Source organism: Coenobita brevimanus, chromosome 84 (assembly GCF_032717465.1).
Source record: "Coenobita brevimanus isolate Jiangsu-jjx chromosome 84, ASM3271746v2, whole genome shotgun sequence".
Taxonomy (NCBI): Eukaryota; Metazoa; Arthropoda; class Malacostraca; order Decapoda; family Coenobitidae; genus Coenobita; species Coenobita brevimanus.
Window position 1 is genome coordinate 47854948 of NC_137037.1, and position 23856 is coordinate 47878803.

Consider the following 23856-nt stretch of genomic DNA (forward strand, 5'->3'; position numbering starts at 1 on the left):
TCCCTCTTCTGTCTTTCTTTCCTTCATTCTTTCCTCTTCCTTCTGCCTGTGGGTGACTCTACACTGAGTGACAAGCCAAATGGTTTCCTGTACACCAGGAAACCATTTACTACGTTGGGTGGTAACCATTTAACCGAATATTGGCACCTGGTGGTTTAGTGGGTATTTGTTACACTCCAGTCGGATTGAGCCATTGAAGGTTTATATCCAAGGGATGGTTGGGGTTTATTTCTCATGTAATGTCACTCAGGGATGAGTGAGGCTGGTCACTCTCTTCTTAAATGTCAGGACCAACTGCCTAACCCTGGGCTCCTATGCTCCTCATGGGGCAATGTAGGATTGGATGATGAATGGATGGATGGATGGATATATATATATATATATATATATATATATATATCTATCTGTCTATTGCAGACGCCTCAATCCCGTTTGGGGTGGCCACAAACAAATCGCCTCCACGTTGACCTGTCCCCCACCATTTCACTGCCCTGCTCCCAACTCACACCCCCCTCTCTCATATACCTCTCCACCCCATCCCTCCATCTCATCCTCGGCCTCCCCCTCCCTCTTCCCTCCTCCACCTCACTCACATACACTCTCTTCGTCAGTCTTTCACCCTCCATCCTCTCCACATGGCCAAACCACCTCAGTGTGTTCCTCATAACACTTCCTATCACATCCACATCCACACCACAACGCTTCTTTACATCCTCATTCGTCAGCCTGTCTCTCCATGTGACTCCACAGGTTCCTCTTAAGTAACTCATTTCCACTGCTCTCACTCTTGACTTGTGTCCTTCCAACAACGTCCAAGCTTCACTTCCATACATTAGAGTTGGTATCACAATACTGTCATGTAGTAACTTTTTCACTTCCATGCCCACTTCCCTGTTTCTTATCACTGCTTTCAAAGAACCAGCAACCTTTCTTCCCTGCTGTACCCTTTCAAGCACTTCACCCTCCAAACCTCCATCCTTACTCATCACACTACCCAAGTACTTAAACGTACTCACATTTTCCAGTTCCTCATCATCCAACCTTGCTGTACATTCACTGACTTCACCTCTCTCAAAGACCATCACTTTACTCTTCCCTATATTCACCTTTAGATTCCGTTTCTTACACACTCTCCCAAACTCATCCACCAAGCCTTGCAGCTCCCCTTCGTCTTCACTCAACAACACAGTATCATCTGCAAACAACAGTACAGGGAGTTTCCAAACACTATCCTCTCTCACCAGGGCCACTCCAACATCCACTACCCTACCTTGTACCTCTTTTATTACCCCATCCATGAACAGATTGAACAACCATGGAGACATGACACATCCCTGTTTCATCATGCGCACATATTTCTTCAGTAAATATCCTGCACACACCTTCCACGTCCCCCATCTGCTCCAATTCATATTTGCCCAATCGTTCCTCCACTTCTCTCTTATACTCTGCCTTTTTCTCATCTTCTTGTAACCTTTCCACTCTCCTTGCAACTACTCCTTCCTCTCGTCTTTCCCTTCTTCTATTCATCCATCTTACTTGTATCCTAATTCTGGCCACCACCAAGTAGTGGTCAGAAAGTCCACTCCCCCAACCTCTGTAAGCTCTTGCATCCATTACACATCTTCGCATCCTTTCATCCACACACACATAATCGATCATTGCCTTCCTTTCATTCAGTTCACCACCCACCCTTCTCATCACTCGCCATGTATACCTGTGGATCATTTTATGCCTGAAAAGGGTATTGGCTATCACCAACCCCCTCCCAGCACAAATGTCCACTAACGCACTGCCATTCTCATCTATCGCAGCAGGCACACCCCACTCACCAACTATTCCATCCACCTTCACATGCCCTACCTTACCATTCATATCACCAATCAAAAACACTCTCTCATTCCTTCCAAACTTTTCCATGCACACTTCCACATTTGTCCAGAACTCTTCTCTCACTCTGCTAGCACGATCTTGCATTGTCGCATACACACACACAATCGCCCACATTTGTATTCCAACTTTCAACTTTACCCACACATTTCTTGACCCAGCTGATCCGTACTGTCTTATGCTCTTCTTCCATCTTTTACTCACAACTATACATACTCCTTCCTTTGCTCTCTCATTCTCACCTACTCCTGCACATATACCCCATCCATACTCCCATTCTCTCACACTTTCTCCTCTCCATTTTGTTTCAGTCATTCCACGTACAACCACTTTTGCACCCTCAAGCACCTGGACAATCTCTCTCTCTTTCATCTCATCATTCGCTCCTCTTACATTCCACGTAGCCATTACCAAGTCCTTTGTCCGGTCCTGGGTCGTCATCGTTTGGTCAGTCCTTGTCCGAGGATTCTTGTTTGTTTTTTTAGTTAGTTGTTTTCCGGGGAGGGGCACTAACCCTCCGCCAACCCTTTCAGTCGCCTTTTACGACAAGCAGGGATACTGGGGGAGTATTCTTGAAAACCCCCACCTATCCCCAGGGGTAATATATATATATATATACAGGTAACTCGCACGGAACACGAGGGTTTCGTTCCTACCGTGCCGTGTTAGGTGCGAAATCGCGTATATTTAAACTACTCCGTATTTTGCTCCCTAGACCCCCCAAATGTGTTGTTTTGCTGTTATCTGTCACTAGAAAGCACTTTAAGTGGTTAGAAGGTTTATTTAATGTTATAACTCACAAATACAGTACTCCTAGCAAAACTTCCACACACAAATACTGTACGTAAACACAAGGAAACATTCCGACGCCGATCATAGGTAATAAATTAGGTTAACTGGTACCAGTGCTTTAACTTACAAGTACATACCAGAACAGTACATATTTAACTTAGAAATGCAGTACTGTGATATCGAATGATTTCAGTACATAATCTGTTAGGAATGGCTGGAAAAAAAAAAAATGTTATGAATACATTTTCACCTTTTTGATATATGTTTATGGTAGTTTCGAGTTATTTTTTACGTTATCGTTGTGCCCATGCTTGGAAAAGGGAGCGAAAGAGTTGAATTTTCAGTCCTAAATGAGAAAACTGCACGTCCTCCAAGGCTAGACTCTGCCACGGGAGAATAAAGTGGAGGGTCAGTCCGATTAGCAATAAGGAAGTTGTGTCACAACTTCCAGCTCCCACACCACGAGAATGGCTAAAAATAGAATCGTAATGCAGTTTCAGAACGAACAATAAGTCTAATTATTACGAATACAGATGCAAAGCAGAAATAAATACGTTTACAGACAGGGAAAACGTATTTTTTCCGTCATAACATGTTCATCTTTCTCAATCATTTTACGTTCATCTTTATCATTTTACCTTGTTATTTTCGCAATATATATTGCTGTCTCGTAAACAGGGTGATTGTTTGTGTTTTGCAAGGGAGGAAAAAGGTTGTATTTTCTGTCTGGGTCGAGATAATGGGTGTAACTATGTGTGGTTAGGCATGGCCACGAGCGAAAAAATCGTACATCCACTCATCACGATAGCCGGTGGTGAACTGACAGTCGAATGACAGATGATACTTGAGACGGTGAAGTCAAGGTCATGTCCCAGATTTTCGTTCACTTCCCGAAAGTTTTCACAGTTTTCTACAAGTTGCAAACCATTACAGCAAACCTGAGCAAATAGGTAAAGATACCAAGACAAAAATGTATTTTTCTCTTATTATAAGTCTTTAACGAACAAACAAAAAAAAGGCAATATTCCGACGCCGATCATGGGTAATCATATAAATCAGGTTAACTCCTTTATTTAATGCTTTAATTGCTTACAAGTACATACCAGAACAGTAAATATTTAACTTACAAATACAGTACTGTAGAAAAGCAGTACAGTAAGAGTTTAACGAACAAACAAAAACGGCAATATTCCGACGCCGATCATGGGTAATCATATAATTCGGGTTATCTGGTTACAAGGCTTTATTTAATGATTTAACTTTATTTAAGTGCTTACAAGTACAGTACATACGAGAACAGTAAATATTTAACTTACAAATACTGAACAGCACTGTGGAAAAACGAACAAATAAAAAAGGCAATATTCTGACGCCTATCAGGTAAACTGGTTATAAGACTTTATTTCTTGCTTTAACGTTATTTAATAGTACTTTAAGTTGCACATAAACTTACCAGAACAGTACGGTACTGTAAATATTTAACTTACAAATACTGTGCTACTGTACTCGGGAATGTCTCACTCACTGAATAATTTCCCGCCTAGATCGTCACGTAATCAAAACAAACCGCGCGCTGCGGTGACGTTCGAGGATTTGATATTTCAAAGGCCTCTCCTGCGTTAATTTGTAGTTTTCATAATGGTTTTTAAATCTTACGTTGTCTTATATGTATCCCAGCCCTTACCGTGTATAATTGCGAGCGCGTTCCGTGAGATCGTGTTCCGTGCGAGTTACCTGTACTCAGGTATTGGAACTCTCACCAATTCCAGTCTCTCTCCATTCACTGTAACATCACACTAGGATCACCGTCTTTCTCAATAACCATCACTTTACTCTTTTCTACATTTACTCTTAAGGCACGACGCTCACAGACATCAGCAAAACTCTGCACTAGCCTCCATCTGTCACCATTCATTACCATCGCCATCCCTCTTTCCATTTCTCGTGTTTTTACATCTCTCATCACCCCATCCATATGTATATTGAACAACCATGGAGACATCACGCAACCTTTTCGCACACCCACACTGATCGTGAACTATTCACTTAGATGCCCATTAACCCTTACACATGCTTCGCTACCATCATAAAAACTCTTGACGGCACCTAGCAGCGTACCATCTACACCATACATGTGCAGAACTTTCCACAATCCCTCTCTGTCTACTTTGTTGTATGCTTTTTCCAGATCCATGAATGCCATAAACACCTTATGGTCTCTCTCACAAGCCTTCTCTGCTATCTGTCTCACTGCAAATATTTGATCCACACGTGCTCTGCCACCCCTAAAGCTACCCTGTTCATCACTCACTAGGACTTGTGATATCTCTCTTACTTTCTCTATAATAATTCTTCCATATACCTTCCCTATCACACTCAATAAACTTATGCCACGATAATTCTTGCACTCACTTCACACACCTTTATTTTTGTACAGGGATACAATCACAGCCTTTTTCCACTCTGCAGGCACAGTTTCACTTATCCATGCCTTCTTACATATCTCCAACAAGCACTTCATTCCACTCTTTCCACTACAATTAAGCATGTCTGCATACACCTCATCATCTCCAGCTGCTTTCCCATTTTTCAGGCACTTCATAGCATTCTTCACCTGTGCAAGTGTCACATCTCCTGGCACTGCATTCCTTCTCTGCACTCCCTCAAAACCAATCATATTTACAGCCACTCTGCTCCCTCTGTTCCCATTCATCAGGCTTTCAAAATATTCCTTCCATCTGGTCCTTACTTCATCTCTGTGGGTTAATAATCTACCACCTGCATCCTTCAAATCATCACATTTCTTTCCGCTTTTACTTCTACATTTCTGCACCTCGTTCCAGAATAACTTCCTATTTTCAGAGTATTTTGCATTCATTTTTCTTCCTAGATCATCATTTACCTCTTTCTTTTTCCTCTTCACTAGTCTCTTCATGTGCTTCTTGCTATCAGTATACTCAGTTCTTATTTCAACTGAACCCCTATCCTGTAACCACTTTAGCCATTTCTTCCTCTTTTCCTCCACCGCTCTCTTAACCTCCTCATCCCACCATGCTGTACCTTTCTTCTTTGTTGTTACTCTTGCCACACCACACACCACTTTAGCATTCCTAACTAAGCAGCCCCTATATGCATTCCACAGGCTGTCCAGATCCATTTCATTCCAGTTCACTGATTCTAACTCCTCTACTTTGGTCCTGTAATCATCTGCCATTTCTTTGATCCTCAGCTTCTCAGTTTTCAGTCTTTCTTCCTGACTGCTCCTCTCTCTCCTGATTCACCTCACTCCTCTTAGCTTGATTTTGCATACCGCAATCATATGATCTGACAAACCTCCACATCGTCCTCTCACAGCCCTCATATCAGCAACCATTCCCATCATCGACTTCTCTACAAGGACGTAATCAATCAGGCTTCTTTCAGCACGATCCCCATTTCCTCTGTACCATGTATATTTATGTGCATCTTTGTGTTTGAAATATGAGTTACAAAATGCACAACCTCCTCTCCTGACACATATCCTTTAGTCGCCTCCCATTATCATTTTTTCCTGGTACTCCGTAACAACCCACTATGTCATCCTCAGGACCAGTTCCTTCTGTTCCTATCATATCCCCCATTATGATCACTGTATAGCTCTTGGGCATTTCTTCCTCTACTTCATCCAGCTCATCGCAAAATCTGTCTTTCTCTCATGTAACAATAGACACAAAAAACAGGAGGCTCTACTTGAGCAGTACCACGTGCTGCAGATCAAGCGAAATAAAGTTCAGCCAAGTAGACACAGATCAGGTGACCAACTAAAACCTTAAAGATGGCAGAGACTGCCTGATCAAGCACTGATTGAAGAAGTTTATTTGATAAAGTTTGTTTGCTCACGTGTCAACAAAACTCACATTTAACACAGTAATAATCATTCATATATACGTGATGATGATGATGGGAGGCATTATACTCTGTCTTAGCTCAGAGATAGGTGCTTCATCACTAACCCGTTCATAGCGGTTTTACGAACAAACCTATAAACTAGTCACAGTACCCAAAGAATCTTTAATGTTTCATTACTTAACACAGTGAATTTGGTGAAGTTTAACCTCCTCATAAAAGAGAAAAAAGTCCACAGTTGGAGCATTTGTAGTATGGGGCTGAAGTGGTCGCCATCATCTTTGTTTAGAAACAGGGGAACGCACCACCAGGGGAATTTGCCCGCACGTTTCAAACCTTGCTGCACCCGTGCCATAGGTAGTTTATGTACCTGGTTCATTTTGGGGGGGTCTGGCACCTTGTCGTGTCATAGAAAACTGTGGCATAGAAGTTTGCGCCATAGGCAACTTGACTGTGAATGCAATTATGGGTCAGACTTGACAAAACCTCATTTGAATACTGTATTAGCTTGACTGTTATGTAATGTTGGGAATTAGTGCATGAAATCTGCCTCATAATGAGTCAGAGAATAGTACCATAATTTCAGACAAGCATTGTTTTAGTTTTTAAGGTATAGTATGTTAACATTTTCTCAAGTGCTAGCCTGTCAAAACATGTTTCAGTTGTATACATGTGTGCCTATTTTTATATCTGATCCCTTTGTTTAATTACTGCATGGTGTTAGAATAGGTAAATTGGGGCTTATTTAGGGAAAGTTGGGTCTCATCATTTGCATATTGCTGCATTTGCAGATTTTACATTCATAACATCACCAGAACTTCTGCTGTCATCCAAATCAGAGGGGCCTATAAAATATGTGACTTCACGTGGGACTGGATGTAGTACCAAAATTTCACAAATGTTGAGACCTGATAGTATTGTGGTAGCAGTTTTTGAATACTGGTAATGCATGCCATTCAGTTTTAATTTTGTCAGTAATTAGTACTGATGAAAGTAAGGCTTATGATGTTTTTCTTGCTGTCTGTGGAGAACCATCTTTGTTAAAGCAACTGTTAAACATCAGTTAGAGGTCTTAGTAATTACTAGATAGTTAGAGGTCTTAGTAATTACTAGATACTTACAGATTTTTTGTACAGGTAGAATTTACTTTAAGTAAATTTGTAGTAACTTTAGAGAAGTAGCTAGAGCACCATACATTTATGTGTCGGAATACATGTTCATATTATCTTTTATATGTATGCAGTATTCTATGCCAGTACATTACCTAATTATTAACCCTTTCAGTACAAGAGGTTCTTTATAAGCTGAGTATAATCATACAAAGGTTGGATATACCGCTGTAGTGAAGGGATTGATAGTGAAGGAATCACTTGGGGGTAGGACAAGTATATGACTCAGAATGGGAGGTGCTGAAGATGGACACCTTCAGACAGTGGCACTGATGAACTGGGCAACTCCGCAGTTCGGTCATGCAGATATCTCTCAGTCCCCTCCCTATCCCATGAGAGGAGGATGGTGGACTGTAGGAGAAGAATGACTTGAACCTGCAGTCCACCAGGTCCATCTCCCTATGAAGCTGGGGCCACAACAACAATAACAACAGTATGAGAGGTCTTTCCTAGCGAAATAAAATTGCTTTTAGGTACCCAAAACATAATATAACAAGAAACATATTTGTAATGAAAAGGTTAAATAGTGCAGTTTTTTACCAATATATTGTAATTTATTTTTTATGCAGAAATATATACTAAGGTTTATAACTTTTAGTATATATAACCTCAACAGTTCTTACTAAAGCAAGGAAATATTGTATCATAGAAGAAAATTCATACATTGAGCCTAACAGAAATGAAAGGATTAAAATAATTTATTTAAAGTAATACAGTATGGTAATATATCTGACATTTATTTGGGGTTTTGAGGAGCAGAAACACATAATTTATCGGTTCATAGTGCTATATAAAGCCTGGTCTGTGCTGGTGCAAGTGCATAATGTCTCCCCAGAATTCTGACTGTTATCCTGTACAAGGAATCATGATGTACAAGAATCCTCATACTGGGTTTTTATAGTCAGTAATTAGTAAAAAATAACACATTCTTTGTGAAACATGTAACAGTGGTCATGGATAAACATTCTCCAGATACTGTCTCCTCTTATGCTTTTTCTTGTATGTGTGCTGGACCAATTCTGTGTTCTCTCTAATCCTGCATACTTGTAGAGGCTTTAGTCATCTCTGTGGATTACAGTTCTAATACTGTATGTGTGTGTGGGGGGGAGGGGGGCTCACCACATACAGCATTATTAAGCAGCTTGGCAAAGGCTTAATGTCTCATCAGCCCCCTTCTCATTGGCTCCTTTCAGACTCTCTTTGCTGCATTTTTTTTTCCCAGTCAATATTCTTCTCATCTGAACTCTACTTACATCCCTCCCTCATTGCAGTGGACATGCAGAACCCATCATGCTTTACAGTCATCCCTTTTTTGTTCAGCTTTCTGATGCTGCGTTAAAAGAGTCTTTTCTTCAGCACTAGCAATGTAACTTTTTGTTTTCAAACGCTAGTAAATTCCTCGGGAAGAATTAGCTCCATTGAGAAATGAGAAACCCGATTATTATTAGCCATTATTATTGCTATCTATCTATCTGTCTATTGTCAGATGCCTCAGTCCCGTAAGGAGTGGCCACAAACAAAGCGGCTCCAGTCGCCCTGTCCTCTGCCATTTCACTGCCCTGCTCCCAGCTCACATCCCCCTCGCTCATATACCTCTCCACTTCATCCCTCCATCTCATCCTTGGCCTCCCCCTCCCTCTCCTCTCCTCCACCTCACTCAAATACATTCTCCTCATCAGTCTCACTCTCCATCCTTTCCACATGGCCAAACCACCTCAGTTTGTTTCTCCTAACGCTTTTTGTCACATGCACATCCACACCACAATGCGTCTTCACTTCCCCATTTGTCAGTCTCTCTTTCCTTGTGACTTCACATGTTCCTCTCAAGTAAATAATTTCCACTGCTCTCATGACTGCAGTCCCTCCAACAAGGTCCAAGTTTCACCTCCATACATTAGAGTTGGTAACACAATACTGTCATGCAGTAACTTTTTCACTTCCATTCTGACTTCCCTGTTTCTTATCACTGCTTTCAAGGAACCAGCAACCTTTCTTCTGTGTTGCACCCTTTCAAGCACTTCACCCTCTAAACTTCCATCCATACTCATCACACTACCCAAGTACTTAAATGTACTCACATTTTCCATTTCCTCCTCATCCAACCTTACTGTACGTTCACTGACTTCATTTCTCTCGAAGACCATGACTTTACTCTTCCCTACATTCATCTTTAGATTACGTTTCATACACACTCTCCAAAACTCATCCACCATGCCTTGCAGTTCCCATTCATCTTCACTTAACAACACAGTATCATCTGCAAACAACAGTACAGAGAGTTTCCAAACACTGCCCTCTCTCATTAAGGCTGCTTCAACATCCACTGCCTTACTTTGTATCTCTTTTATAACCCCATCCATATACAGATTGAACAGCCATGGAGACATAACACATCCCTGTTTCAATCCAACCTTCAAATAGAAGAATTCACCTAGTTCACTATCCACACGCGCTGCTGCCGTAGCAGCCTCATACGTACTCTTCACGGCATTCAATAACTTCCCATCTACACCATATATTCTTAATACTTTCCACAATCATTGTCTATCCACCCTGTCATATGCCTTCTCCAAATCCATGAAGGCTGCATACATCTTCTTTCCCCTCTCTGGAAACTCTTCCACTAAAGATCTAAGAATGAATATCTGATCTACACAACCTTGTCCCTTCCTAAAACCAGCTTGTGAAATCTAGAACTGCATTTTTCACTGTGTCTTTCCTCAGTCAATGATTGTTGTAGTTGTTATTGTTTTATCTGGATGTGATCCCAGTGAACCTCAGACTGAAGTTGACATTTCACAGCAGTCCACCATCTCCCTCTTGGAGGACATGGAGGGATTTGAGGGATGTTTGTATGGCTGGACAGTAAAACCACGAAGCTGTATCAGTGCCACCTTGTGAAGGCATTCCTCTTCACTCTTTCTATGATCTCCAATCTTTCATATTCAGCATTTGTAGACATCTCAAGAATCTTGATATGAGTTTATTTGGTTTAAACTTCTTTAGAAGAGACAACTTTTTAGGTCATTTTTTTTTTTTTTTTTTTTTTTTTTTTTTTTTTTATAGAAGAAACGTTTTCTCGGTCATTCGTGTTTCTTGCTACCAAAACAAGCCTATCACTTTGCTTCACTGCTACTTCTTTGCCATTTTCTTATTCTAGTTGTATATGTTGTGAAACCGATTTTCAGGGTAGTTTGATTTTGGATCTTTGTCCTGCTTCACAGAATTACAATAGAGACATTGCCATTTTCTGGTATGCCCCATTCATTGACGTCCACCATTTCCTTTACGTATGAAAAAGACTATATTCATTGCGGTTGGATGTGTTTCATTTACTACATGGTCAGAACAGAGAACAGATATTACTTTAGTGTTCGTATGTAATAATTCTTCATCATTTTTAAATCCGTATTTTGTAATCTCTTCAGCCTGAGGATTTCATTCATCATTTTTGGCTTGGCTTATCCTAGATGATTTTATTCACTTGAGGAGAGACCCTTTGACTGAAAAGGTTAAAAACTTTCTCTGATATCACCCTGAGGAATCTCTTTAGCTGAATCTGACTGCCAATACAGTAGTTAGATTGAAATACATAAATATTGTCAGGGTAAAGGGGATGATGGAGACTTGTTTCTCACTCGTTTGGCCAAGGCAGCGTACTTAAGGTAAATAAAATCATCTGGCATTTGCCGGACCAAAATACAATTGTCCCTGAAGTTGAAGGGGTTAACCCCTTCGTCCAAAGAACATTTTTCTTTTGTTTTCATTTCAGTTTTGCAAATGCCAGAATATTATTCAGCTCAGGAGAGATCCTTCAGGCTGGAAGGTTTTAAAAAATGTGAGTACTGTACTCCTCATTTCAAGGTAGGCCTATTTATTCATTATCATCCTTTTTGGTGCCTTCTCTTTTGGGATAGAGAGAATTGCACCATTCAAAAGTAGTGCCAGCTTCTGTTTTATGTGTACACTATTCCATGCATTAGTTACTCATATTTTCAGTATCCTCCCCTGTTTTCTGACATTATTATTATATAAATGTTGTTGTGGCATAGATATCAGAAATAGCATTTTCAGGCATCTAGAAAATCCTTCATAAGTGAATGTATTTTTAAGTTCTGACATGAAGATGATAATCATGTGAATGTGATATCATTATGTTAGTGCATAATGAATTCTGTACAGTACTCTATATGCATGTCCTTATACAGTAGATCAGCACATAATATCTGTGTCACTGCATATTCATCAAAGGATTCAGGCCCTCAGATATTTTATGTGATGAAGGAAATTTTTCAGACCAACATGTTGTACTAGGATTTTTGGGGACTCGTAATGCATATGTAATGTCTTCTTTTGAAAGATATATGTGAGTGAAAAAAAATTGATCAAAGCAGAAGTAAAGACAGAAAGAATGATAGAAAGAAAAAATGTATAATAGCAAAAAGTGTTTTGAAAAGTCTTGGGACTATAATCATTATCAATTTAGTGTTTTGCCTTATAAGTAATAGGCATTTTGCTCTTCAGCAGACAAGGTGGGAGCTGACAGACTCAGTGATGAGAGCAGCAAGAGAGCAGACAGTGATCACATGGAGAACTGGACTGACCAGGAACACTCAGACCCACAGTGTTTGGCATCATCACCTCCAAGAGATGACAAGAATAAAAGGTTAATATCAATAGCATCCACTGCAGTCTCGAGGCTGATGGTATGGGCATGCCAGGATGGGGACAGCAGGAACTACCACTGAATGTCAGTTAGCAATTTTACAAGCAAAATGTGTTAGCTGCTGTGTAGAATGGGTCGGGGTAGAGGTCAGTTGTGCTGTGTAAAATGTCTTGTGCTGTTGGAGGACATGCAGATCTCGAATCTACAGTACTGTAATCAATTAGACTGTGCTGAACATTTTCATTTCTCTGTAATATGTTTATTTATGTATTTCCTAATGTTTGGAATATGTGTTGCTTCAGCATAATGTTCTTTTTTGACATTTCATTCAGTCTGCATGTAGGCTATTATTATTTTCCCCTTGTGCTTCTGAATGGCTGGTTGGATACCATTACAGTCCACAGTACAGTATCGTTAATTTGACTGCACTTTATTTTTCAGCAACAAAAACAAGCTGTTTAACAGAGATCGCAGCAACATGTCCCTGAAGGAGAGAAAAAGTATCACATCAACTGGGGGCTCTACTCCAAGGCAAGAGAAAATGACAGTTGAGCGATCAAACTCTAGTGCCAACGTCGATGCTAGTGTGAGTTCTTGCTTTTGTGGTTACTAATAAATATGGAGTAGAATATTTCTGACCAAACTCTAGTGCCAGTGTCGATGCTAGTGTGAGTTCTTGCTTTTATGGTTACTAATAAATATGGAGTAGAATATTTCTGTCAGTTGAATTACTATACCTGCTCCTCTAGAGAATTTCTATAACTTAACCCACTGGAAAACATAGGTTTCATGACCAAATCTTGGTGTGGTTGAAACGAAAAAAAATTAGCTGAAAAATAAAGATAAGAAAGTTTTGTGTGAAGTTTGATGTCAGTGGATGATTGGACTGATCATAAAAATTACAGAGTCAGAGTATGTACATCCACCCATATATATATATATATATGTGTGTGTGTGTGTGTGTGTGTGTGTGTGTGGAGCCTCTGTGGTACAGTGGTAGAGCGTGCGTTTCGCACGCTGGTGGACGAGGGTTTGCCTCCCCCCAGAGTTGTAAAAACTTTGGGAATCGTTCACCGAGCCACTTGCTACTTTGGCGGACGTAAGGGGTGCTGTGACTGAGCCAGTGTCGCATACTTGTATGCTTGCACCCAGTCGGCATAAGGCGGGCCGATTACACTTGGTTCACAGTCTACACACAAATCCAAAGCCACTATAACACTACAATTACACTTACAAGCACTTCTCACCCTACATACAGTCTCTACCAGACAGCCTAAGCCACTGGGTAGAGATACATTGGCTGTATCGTCCCTGCTTCGGTAGGGATAGGCCGGTCCTGCAGTGGACCTCAACGGCTGATGATGATGATGATGATGATGATGATGATGATGATATATACAGTATATGTATATACTGTATATATAATTTTTTTTTTTTTTTTTGCATGCATATGCGAGAGAGAGAGAGAGAGAGAGACCTCTCAACAAGCCCTTTTCCCCCATTTGCCAATGGGTGCATAGAATCTTATTCAAGCATCATGATCATAATTCAGTTCTCTCACCTCTGGATGAGACAGGATTAGCAGTGCTAGGTAGGTCACATTGTATTGGTTCCATGTACATCTGGGACTTCATTTCTTCTCTGATACATGTTCCCAGTTAGCTCAGTAACTCATGGGAAATTTGGTTAGGATACCATAATGGTGAAAAACCCAAGCAGGAAGTATGGAATTATTTTGATGTATGACAACTTGTGGTCTCGGTATCTAATGAGAGGTTGACAAAAATTGAACCATGCAAGGGTGGAAGTTCTTCCCTCTTTAGGGTTGGATTGTTTTACAGTAACCAGAACAAAATGATAATGAATCGTAGCTATATATTTTTTTTTACAAGTATGGTTTAGTTCATATGAACACACTGATACAGCATTACAAAGCCAAGACCAGGGTTATGTAAATATATTTTGCACAAGGGCTTAAAGGTAAATGCAGATAAAACGAAAGTGATGATATCTAGGGTTGGTGGCAGTACTGTCAAAGACAAGGGAGAGTGGCCATGTGCAGTTTGCCACAAGGGCGTGGGAAGTAATTCCATCTTGTGTGGTGTTTGTGAGAAATGGGTGCACAATAGATGTAGTGGTATCAGAGGTAGACTGCAAGATAATGCTGATTTTATGTGTACGGTGTGTCGGGGAGAGCAGGTGGAGATTGTCAGGCGTGAAAGGATTGAACTTGCTGGTGAATCTCTTAAGTGTGTGGAAGAGTTTTGTTATTTGGGAAACATGTTGTGTGCTGGAGGTGGGGCTGGAGCTAGCTCTGTGGCTAGGGTGAGCAGTGGTTGGAAGAAGTTCAGGGAGCTCTTGCCTCTCCTGACATTGAGAGGACTCTCCTTACATGCTAAGGGGTCTTTGTATGCAGCATGTGTTAGGAGTGTAAATGCTGTATGGTAGTGAGACCTGGGCAGTAAAGGAGGAGGATATTCGCAGGCTGAGACGTACAGAAATGACAATGATTTGGTGGATGTGTAGCGTGTCCCTGCATGCAAGGTCTGTGGGGGCTGGGTTTACAATGGAAGAGTTGAGAGGTAGGATGGGACTGGAGTGTATTGATGTTGTGATGAGGAGAGGTAGACTGAGATGGTTTGGACATGTGGAGAGGATGGGGGATGATAATTGGGTGAGGAAGGTGAGAAGTGTTAATATTGGGGGTGGGGTTATGAGGGGTAGACCGAGAAAGACATGGGACGAGGTCATTGTGACCTCAGGGTTAAGGGACTGAACAGGGAGGCTGCAATGGATCGTGCAGCATGGAGAGCCGCCATTAGGTGACCAAGGCTGATGCATGCAAGCATGTTGGAGCCTTTAAAAACTAAACAAAACTCTAATATTTGAACCAGACAATAATAGATATTAGGTTAGAGTATCAGTCTTTACATCATTGTGTGAGAGGTTTTTATGTTGGTTAACTGCCCTTGTATGATGAGTGAATAGATATTTGGCCCTTTTCATAGGGCACTTTGTTGATAATTGTACTCTTTTGTTTCCTGCTCCTGTTAGTGAACCCTACCCACCCCATTTAATCATGAAAAATAATGTTATGATGATGATGATGATGATGATGATGATGACGATGGCGATGATGATGTAATTACTAGTCTGATGTGTGCCCTTAGCCAAGGAAGGTGGTGTTGGAGCAGTTGGCGCGGGTGCTGCCAACAGAGGACATTCAGTTGCCAGACCATGTGATTCTGGTTAACACCGGGGAGTCCCACGGCCCTCTGCTTGCGGCTCACCTCACAGACACTGGCCACCGGGTCATCACCACATTGGCACCACCTGATGTCAAAGCTACACTCACACATCTCCTCAATAAGCTGCATAAATTGTAAGTTCCTCCCACCATGTTACTGTTTATATAGACATTTTTACAGGTGAGGGAAGGAGACTAAAATAAACATGAGTGAATTAAGATGAGTTTATTCTTGACTGTAGTGAATTCATCTGGACCTTCCAACTGAAAATTTTCTGAGTTTCTGTCCTTACCAATTGGCTCTCAGAATGAGGAGTAGTCATATAGTAGAAAGCTCATCATTTTTTTATTTTGAATTATGTACCATGTACTTAAAGGTGATATTAACAGGTGGGGGTGCTCACCATCCACTCACTCAATGTAGTGCTGCTTTGAGTGTCTGACCTTTCCTTTCTTCCTCCTTTCTCTGCTTTTTTTTTTTTTCCCTCATTCTTTCCTCTTCCTTCTGCCTACAGGTGACTTTACACTCCTTGTTCTGTGTTTCCTCCATTCTTTCCTTTTCCTTCTGCCTGTGGGTGACTCTACACTGAGTGGCAAGCCAAGTGGTTTCCTGTACACCAGGAAGCCATTTACTACACTGTGTGGTGACCATATACTGAAAGTATGGCATCTGGTGGTTTAGTGGGTAATTAAGGTGCCCCAATCAGATTGAGCCTGTGTAGGTTTATATCCAAGGGGTGGTTGGGGTTTATTGCTCACATAATGCCACTCAGGGATGAGTGAGGCTGGTCACTCTCATCTTAAATGTCAGGACCAACTTGCCTAGTCCCGGGCTTCTACGCTTTTCATGGAGCAACATAGGATTGGATGATGGATGGATGAATGAATATTGATGTGAAATTATAATACGGGCAGGAAAATTAAGAAGGTTTATGTCAAATGCACTAATAAAATAGACGTTTGAAAGAGAAATGTATGATTTTCAGGTCCAACACCGGTGAGCCTGCCCTTTCACAGGTTTCCAGACGTCAGAGTGTTCAAGCAGTGTATCAGTCACCATATTTTCCTGGTGTTATTTTGCATAATTCTGTAGATTGTGATAATGTATTGGTAAAATATAACTCCTATTCATCTGAGTTACATTGAATTTGTCCACCTAAATTTTTTGTGCAGATAATGCAGGGTCCAAGTTAGAGGAGTTTTACTGTACATTAGAATGATTGGTTACAAAAAGACTACTTCCTGAAAACTGTGGAAGACATTAATTCATAACTGAATACAGTACAGTACAAAACTGGTGGGGAATGCAGAGTGAAACCATCCCTTACTGCCATGCTTGCCTCTCTTTGATGACACTCTGAAAATAAAGTATGACCATTCACAGTCATCTAAGATGCTAGTCAGATGTAGAGACTGCAATTCATAGAAAGAAAGATGAAAGTGTGACTGAAAAAGTGACCCATGATATTGAAAACACTGATGGCCAGTGATACTTCCATTCGTTAGAGTTGGTATCACAATACTGTCATGTAGTAACTTTTACACTTCCATGCTGACTTCCCTGTTTCTTATCACTGCTTTCAAGGAACCAGCAGCCTTTCTCCCTTGTTGTACACTTTCAAGCACATCACCCTCCAAACCTCCATCCTTACTCTCACACTACCCAAGTGCTTAAATGTACTCACATTTTCCATTTCCTCCTCATCCAGCCTCACTGTACATTCACTGACTTCACTTCTCTCGAAGACCATAACTTTACTCTTCCCTACATTCACCTTTAGACTCTATTTCTTACACACTCTCTGAAACTCATCCACCAAGCCTTGCAGCTCCCCTTCGTCTTCACTTTTAACAACACAGTATCATCTGCAAACAACAGTACAGGGAGTTTCCAGACACTGCCCTCTCTCATTAGGGCCACTTCAACATCCACTGCCCTACCTTGTATCTCTTTTATAACCCCATCCATGTACAGATTGAACAGCCATGGAGACATGATACATCCCTGTTTCAACCCAACCTTCAGATAAAAAATTTCACCTAGTTCTCTATCCACATGCACTGCAGCCTTAGCACCCTCATACATACTCTTCACAGCTTTCAACAACTTCCCATCTACTCTGTAATATATTCTTAATACTTTCCACAATCCTTGTCAATCCACCCTGTCATATGCTTTCTCCAAATCCATGAAGACCACATACAACTTCTTTCCCTTCTCTAGAAACTTTTCCAGTAAAGATCTAAGAATGAATATCTGATCTACACAACCTCTTCCCTTCCTAAAACCTCCCTATTCTTCTCCAACTAATTCCTCTGCTATTTCCCTAACTCTGTCAATAAGTCCCCTACCATATACTTTTCCTATTACATTAAGAAAACAAATACCCCTGTGATTACTACACACTTCTTTTTCTGGGGATATATAATGACTGATAAACTGCTTGAAAACTCAGGTGTCTTTCCCCTGACTTGATGACATCTTAAACTCAGGGACATTTGAATGGTCAGAGTCATCAGTGTTGAGCTTGAAATTTGTGCAGTTCTCTTTCTGATATTTATTTTAGTAATGCATTTTTCATACTTCTGCTTTTCCAGCTTGGTTGGTAGTTTGAAATTTATGGACATTATTTGTTACTACAGAGTGAATGATAAAAAATGAGAACATGGTGAGCTTTCTATCAAACAAATTACTTTCATTTTGAGAGCTAGTCAGCTTCAGGGACAGAAACTTAGGTGACATTTGCAAGGTCTAGATGAACAGTCTATAGTTTCATTTGAAGAAACCATGGACAAAACCGGTCATGAATAAACTCATCTCTGTTCAGGGATATTTACATCCACCTCCTTCATTGGTATTTATCTTTTTAACTGTATAATTACGGTAGTTCATGGTACTGTTAGTCAGTGGTTTATAGGAAACTTAATTTTATCCTTGCATGGGAGTGCAGAAGACTGCCTTAGTTCAGCTATACTCTGCTGCACTGTTTAAAACCTGGATATAAATAGCTGTACTAGTATAGCTGAGAAATGATAAGTTTTGACTTGAAGAATTGTAATTTGTGTTTCCAAGGTTTTATGTTTTGTCTTTTCAGCTGCAACAGTAATTTGAAATCCCCTGGTCCAATGAAGGTGGTTGTGGTGGGATCTGACCTGTACATTAGTTGTGTTCTACGGCCATATGTCGATCAGTTCTCATCCACTCCACCAGACTTCCAGAATCACATTAGATTCCTCATCATTCCTCTTGGTTTGTATGGGTTTTTGCAGTTGTTTTCAAATTTGAGAGCATGTAAGAAAGTGTTAGGTACAAAGATAAACAAGTATAAGACTATTAGATTGTCTGATATGATTTCAGTGTCAGTCCCTGTGTGAATTATATGAAAAACTGAGTTAAATTGTGAAGATAAAATCCAGTGAAGGTTTAAGGAGAGAGAGAGAGGTGGGGCTGGAACTAACTCAGTAGCAAGGGTAAGGAGTGGTTGGAAAAATTCAGGAAGTTGTTTTTCATGTCATTGAGAGGGAGATTAAGGAGGGAGAGTATATTAGCATTTTGCATATGCCTAAGAAAAATCTTACCATTACAGCACAGGTGAGAGGTATGAATATTGGGGGTAGAATTACAAGAGGCAGACCTAAAAAGACTTGGGGATAAGGTCATGGAATGTGACCTCAGAGTTTAGGGACTGAACAGAGATGCTGCTGGAGATTGATCAGCTTTGAGAGCTGCCATCAGGTGACCAAGGCCTACAGTATGCATGCAAGTGCAGTGGAACCAGTTTAAAAGAACAAAGCTGCAATTTGTGGGTTGAAGTGGAAAAATAGTTAATGGAAATATTAGAAGGCAGTTACAAACTAATTCTATCTATCTATTGCCAGACGCCTCAATCCTGTTTGGGGTGGCCACAAACAAATCGCCTCCAAGTCGCCCTGTCCCCCGCCATCTCACTGCCCTGCTCCCAACGCACACCCCCCTCTCTCATATATCTCTCCATCCCATCCCTCCATCTCATCCTCAGCCTCCCCCTCCCTCTTCCCCCCTCCACCTCACTCACATACACTCTCTTCGTCAGTCTTTCACCCTCCATCCTCTCCACATTGCCAAACCACCTCAGTGTGTTCCTCATAACGTTTCCTATCACATCTACATCCACACCACAACGCTCCTTTATATCCTCATTCGTCAGCCTGTCTCTCCATGTGACTCCACAGGCTCCTCTTAAATAACTCATTTCCACTGCTCTCACTCTTGACTTGTGTCCTTCCAACAACGTCCAAGCTTCACTTCCATACGTTAGAGTTGGTATCACAATACTGTCATGTAGTAACTTTTTCACTTCCATGCTCACTTCCCTGTTTCTTATCACTGCTTTCAAAGAACCAGCAACCTTTCTTCCCTGCTGTACCCTTTCAAGCACTTCACCCTCCAAACCTCCATCCTTACTCATCACACTACCCAAGTACTTAAACGTACTCACATTTTCCAATTCCTCACCATCCAACCTTGCTGTACATTCACTGACTTCACCTCTCTCAGAGACCATCACTTTACTCTTCCCTACATTCACCTTTAGATTCCGTTTCTTACACAGTCTCTGAAACTCATCCACCAAGCCTTGTAGCTCCCCTTCGTCTTCACTCAACAACACAGTATCATCTGCAAACAACAGTACAGGGAGTTTCCAAACACTATCCTCTCTCACCAGGGCCACTCCAACATCCACTACCCTACCTTGTACCTCTTTTATTACCCCATCCATGTAAAGATTGAACAACCATGGAGACATGACACATCCCTGTTTCAACCCAACTTTCAAAGAGAAAAATTCACTTAGTTCACCATCGACACGTACTGCAGCCTTCGCGCCATCGTACATACTCTTCACAGCATTCAACAACTTCCCATCTACTCCATATATTCTTAACACTTTCCACAATCCTTGTCTATCCACCCTGTCATATGCTTTCTCCAAATCCATGAAAGCCGCATACAACTTCTTTCCCTTCTCTAGAAACTTTTCCACTAAAGATCTAAGAATGAATATCTGATCTACACAACCTCTGCCCTTCCTAAAGCCTCCCTGTTCTGCTCCAACTAATTTCTCTGTTCTTTCTCTAACTCTGTCAATAAGTATCCTACCATACACATTTCCTATTATACTAAGAAGACAGATGCCCCTATGATTACCACACACTTCTTTTTCCCCTTTTCCTTTCTACAAGGGAATAATTATACCTGACTTCCAATCCTCCGGGACTCTACCTTCCTCCCAGGCCAATCTGCACATCTTCCACATCCATTCTACTACTATCTCTCCCCCATGCTTCAGCATTTCACCCCACACTCCATCAATTCCTGGGGCTTTCCCCGATTTAACTTTCTTCATTGCTTCCACAACTTCTATCCTACTGATTTCTTCCTGTCTTCTCACCTCCCTCCTTCTCCCAGCCATTCCCCAGCCACTTATACTCGCATTACTTCCATCCTCTATTTTCAACAATTCCTTAAAGTGTTCTCTCCATCTGCTCACTTTTTCTCCCTTCTCCACTAGTAATCTACCATTTTTATCTTTCACTCCCCTGGTAACTTCACTTCCACCCTGTCTTACTCTTTTCACCTCATTCCAGAACATTTTCTTACAGTCCCTCCACTTTATACTCAAATTCCTTCCAAATTCCTCATCCACTCTCTTCTTACTCTTACTAATCTTTTCACCTCTCTTTTTCTTTCTACATATAACTCTCTCTTCCGCCTCTCAACTTCTTCCACGCCCCTATTTCTCATCCATTCATTGTATGCTTTCTTCTTTTGTGCCACAGCGTGTCTCACCTCTTCAGTCCACCACACTGTTCCTTGCACCCTCCTCCGTCTTCTCTTCCTTCCACACACCACATCACATGCTGCACATATTAAATTAAAGGTTGCATTTAAAGTTGTGCTGTGACTGCATGGAAAAATTCTGTCATGGCCATCTTTGAATGATCTCCAGCCTGGTGCCAGGCAGTTTATAGTTTTTACATGTAATACAGTTCACAATCAATTTTTTTTTTTTTTTTTTTTTTTTAGGAAATAGCATGAAATAATTCATAATGCAAGGCATATCGCTGCTTCATGGTGTATTTTGTATTTTGCCTTAGCCTTAAATTGTTAGGTCTCTGATTTGTACGTCTGTTTTTTACCATGAAGTTTGAAAGGTACCCAGGGTCAGTTTTTGGGCTATTGGTGGCAAACAATGTTACTAAAGCAGTTTCTGTTGTTAATGTTAAGTTGGCAGCCTAAAAGATGCTTACTCTTTGCACACAATATGTCTATTCTTTTTTATTCTTCAACAGCTAGGTGTCTAAAAATGTTGTTTCTTTTCACAGGTGTAAATAGTTTAGCTAAGTACTTAGGTTCCATAGACTCAATCTATGGGGCTGCATTTGTGAGTGAGTCATGGCGAGAGGTGGTAGAGAGATGGGAGAAGCCAGATGTTCAGGAAGCAGTCAATCGAGTGCACCGCTACCTCACCCAAGCACAGCACACATTACATCTACCTATTGCTGAAGCCATGCTCACGTATAAGGAAAAGAGGTGAGCACTACTATTTTCATCATCATCATCATCATAGTGTGTGTAAATATTGTACAATACTATTATACCATATTCGGAAATAAAATCATAAGAAAGTAGTGCTAGAGACCCTACTATGCCCATAAGATTGTAGACCTAAGTGTTCTTGCTCACTTGTTGGTTTCTAGTGTTCAGTGATTGTTAGAAATTGGTCAGGTTGCTTGTTCGCTTATCTGGGAGATATATCAGTCAGTACCTGACTCATTTGTAGCTGGAAGAATTCATTGACTGGGAACAGAGAAGGTACAATTTGCACTGCGGCAGACTGTGACAAGGACTCCATCTGACTCCTAACAAGTACAGTTAAATAGAAAAGCTTGGTGGATAACTCAGTAACTGATGATAGGATGAGCCAAACATCTGCATAATGTTGTACACTCAACCTCCTGCTATCGCGCCTAATTGGTCACAGGAAACGCGTGTGATAGCTGAATACGCGATAGCTAAACTGAACAATCAATGGGAAAATTTGTAATTGGTTTTTCGGTGGCCCATTTATCTAACTTTTAACCACTTTATGCCTACGATTTCCTGCCAATCTCTCCTCTAACGTGAAATAAAGCATTATTATATTAATAATAACAGTATAATGAATAAATAAACAACATAAAAGGCCATCAACCTCTTATAAGGATTACGGCTTGGGTGGTTTGATGGGTTCTGAGGCTTGGGAGTGGCTTAGTTGCCGCCAGATCTCTTTGGCTGTCTCCATTTCTTTATTGTCCACAGCTAAAGGGGGTATCACATGGTACCTTATATCAGGAATGGCTGAGGAACATTTAAGTGGAACAAAACTTGGACACTATCACATTCGTTCCTCACACTGTTGTCAGAGCCCCGTCTCAGTTGTAAACACGTGATTACTTTATCGACATCACAGTTTTTTCGGCATAAGAAATATTAACTCTTTATAAGGGTTTCAAAATGATTGATATTTATTCTAAAATACAATATTAATAAGTATTCAGTGTTTGGCTAAATTTCTGTGCTGTAGTACGATATATTCTTTTGAGCCTAATGGGTTTTGGTCCCTGTTTTGCTCGTTGTGTCCTCGGCAGGAATCCGTTCAAGTGCATTCCAAATGCCCGTGCTATAATCGGAAATTTTACCACGTTACCGTTCCGATTAACCATCGTTTCCTCTGCAAACCTCGAATGAAGTGCTGTGTGAATAAGTTTCGCTTAGCCCGTCTTCAAACTCGACGCGTGATAGCGGTCTTGGGGTGCGTGATAGCATGTATGGTTGCGCATTTGATGTGTGTGTGATAGCAGATAAGCATGATAGCTGAATGCACGAGAGCAGGGGGTTGAGTGTACAGTACTTCACTATCTGAAAAAAAAGGGTGGTAGTAAGGAGCTGTATCTGCTTAATACAGAACCAAAAGGGAAGTACTGTACTTAGAATCATTTATTGACTGAGGACACCCTTGTGGACAACCACAATGTTATGGAAGGTAAAAGATGTTATGGAAGGTAAAAGAGAGATGTTGAAAATAGCTTGACAAATTTTAGATAGGAATAGCGATGGAGATGGCAAGCAGTGTGTAATAAATTATTTAGATAATATGGTTGTTTAATGTGAAGATATGAGGGTT

At 40.9% G+C, this 23856-nt stretch overlaps 1 protein-coding gene across 2 annotated transcripts in view; it reads left to right on the forward strand.

Annotated features, from left to right (window-relative positions):
* The window catches only part of KrT95D (phosphofurin acidic cluster sorting protein KrT95D), a 393377-nt gene that overhangs the window by 363020 nt on the left and 6501 nt on the right, over window positions 1-23856 (forward strand). The window contains exons 8-12 of one of the 2 annotated variants that reach the window (XM_080280420.1): window positions 12261-12402; window positions 12844-12988; window positions 15573-15784; window positions 18745-18899; window positions 22016-22223. In XM_080280420.1, the coding sequence (XP_080136546.1) occupies window positions 12261-12402; window positions 12844-12988; window positions 15573-15784; window positions 18745-18899; window positions 22016-22223 (862 nt within the window). The remainder of the gene's footprint in view (window positions 1-12260; window positions 12403-12843; window positions 12989-15572; window positions 15785-18744; window positions 18900-22015; window positions 22224-23856) is intronic. The other variant, XM_080280421.1, reaches the window with a different exon arrangement.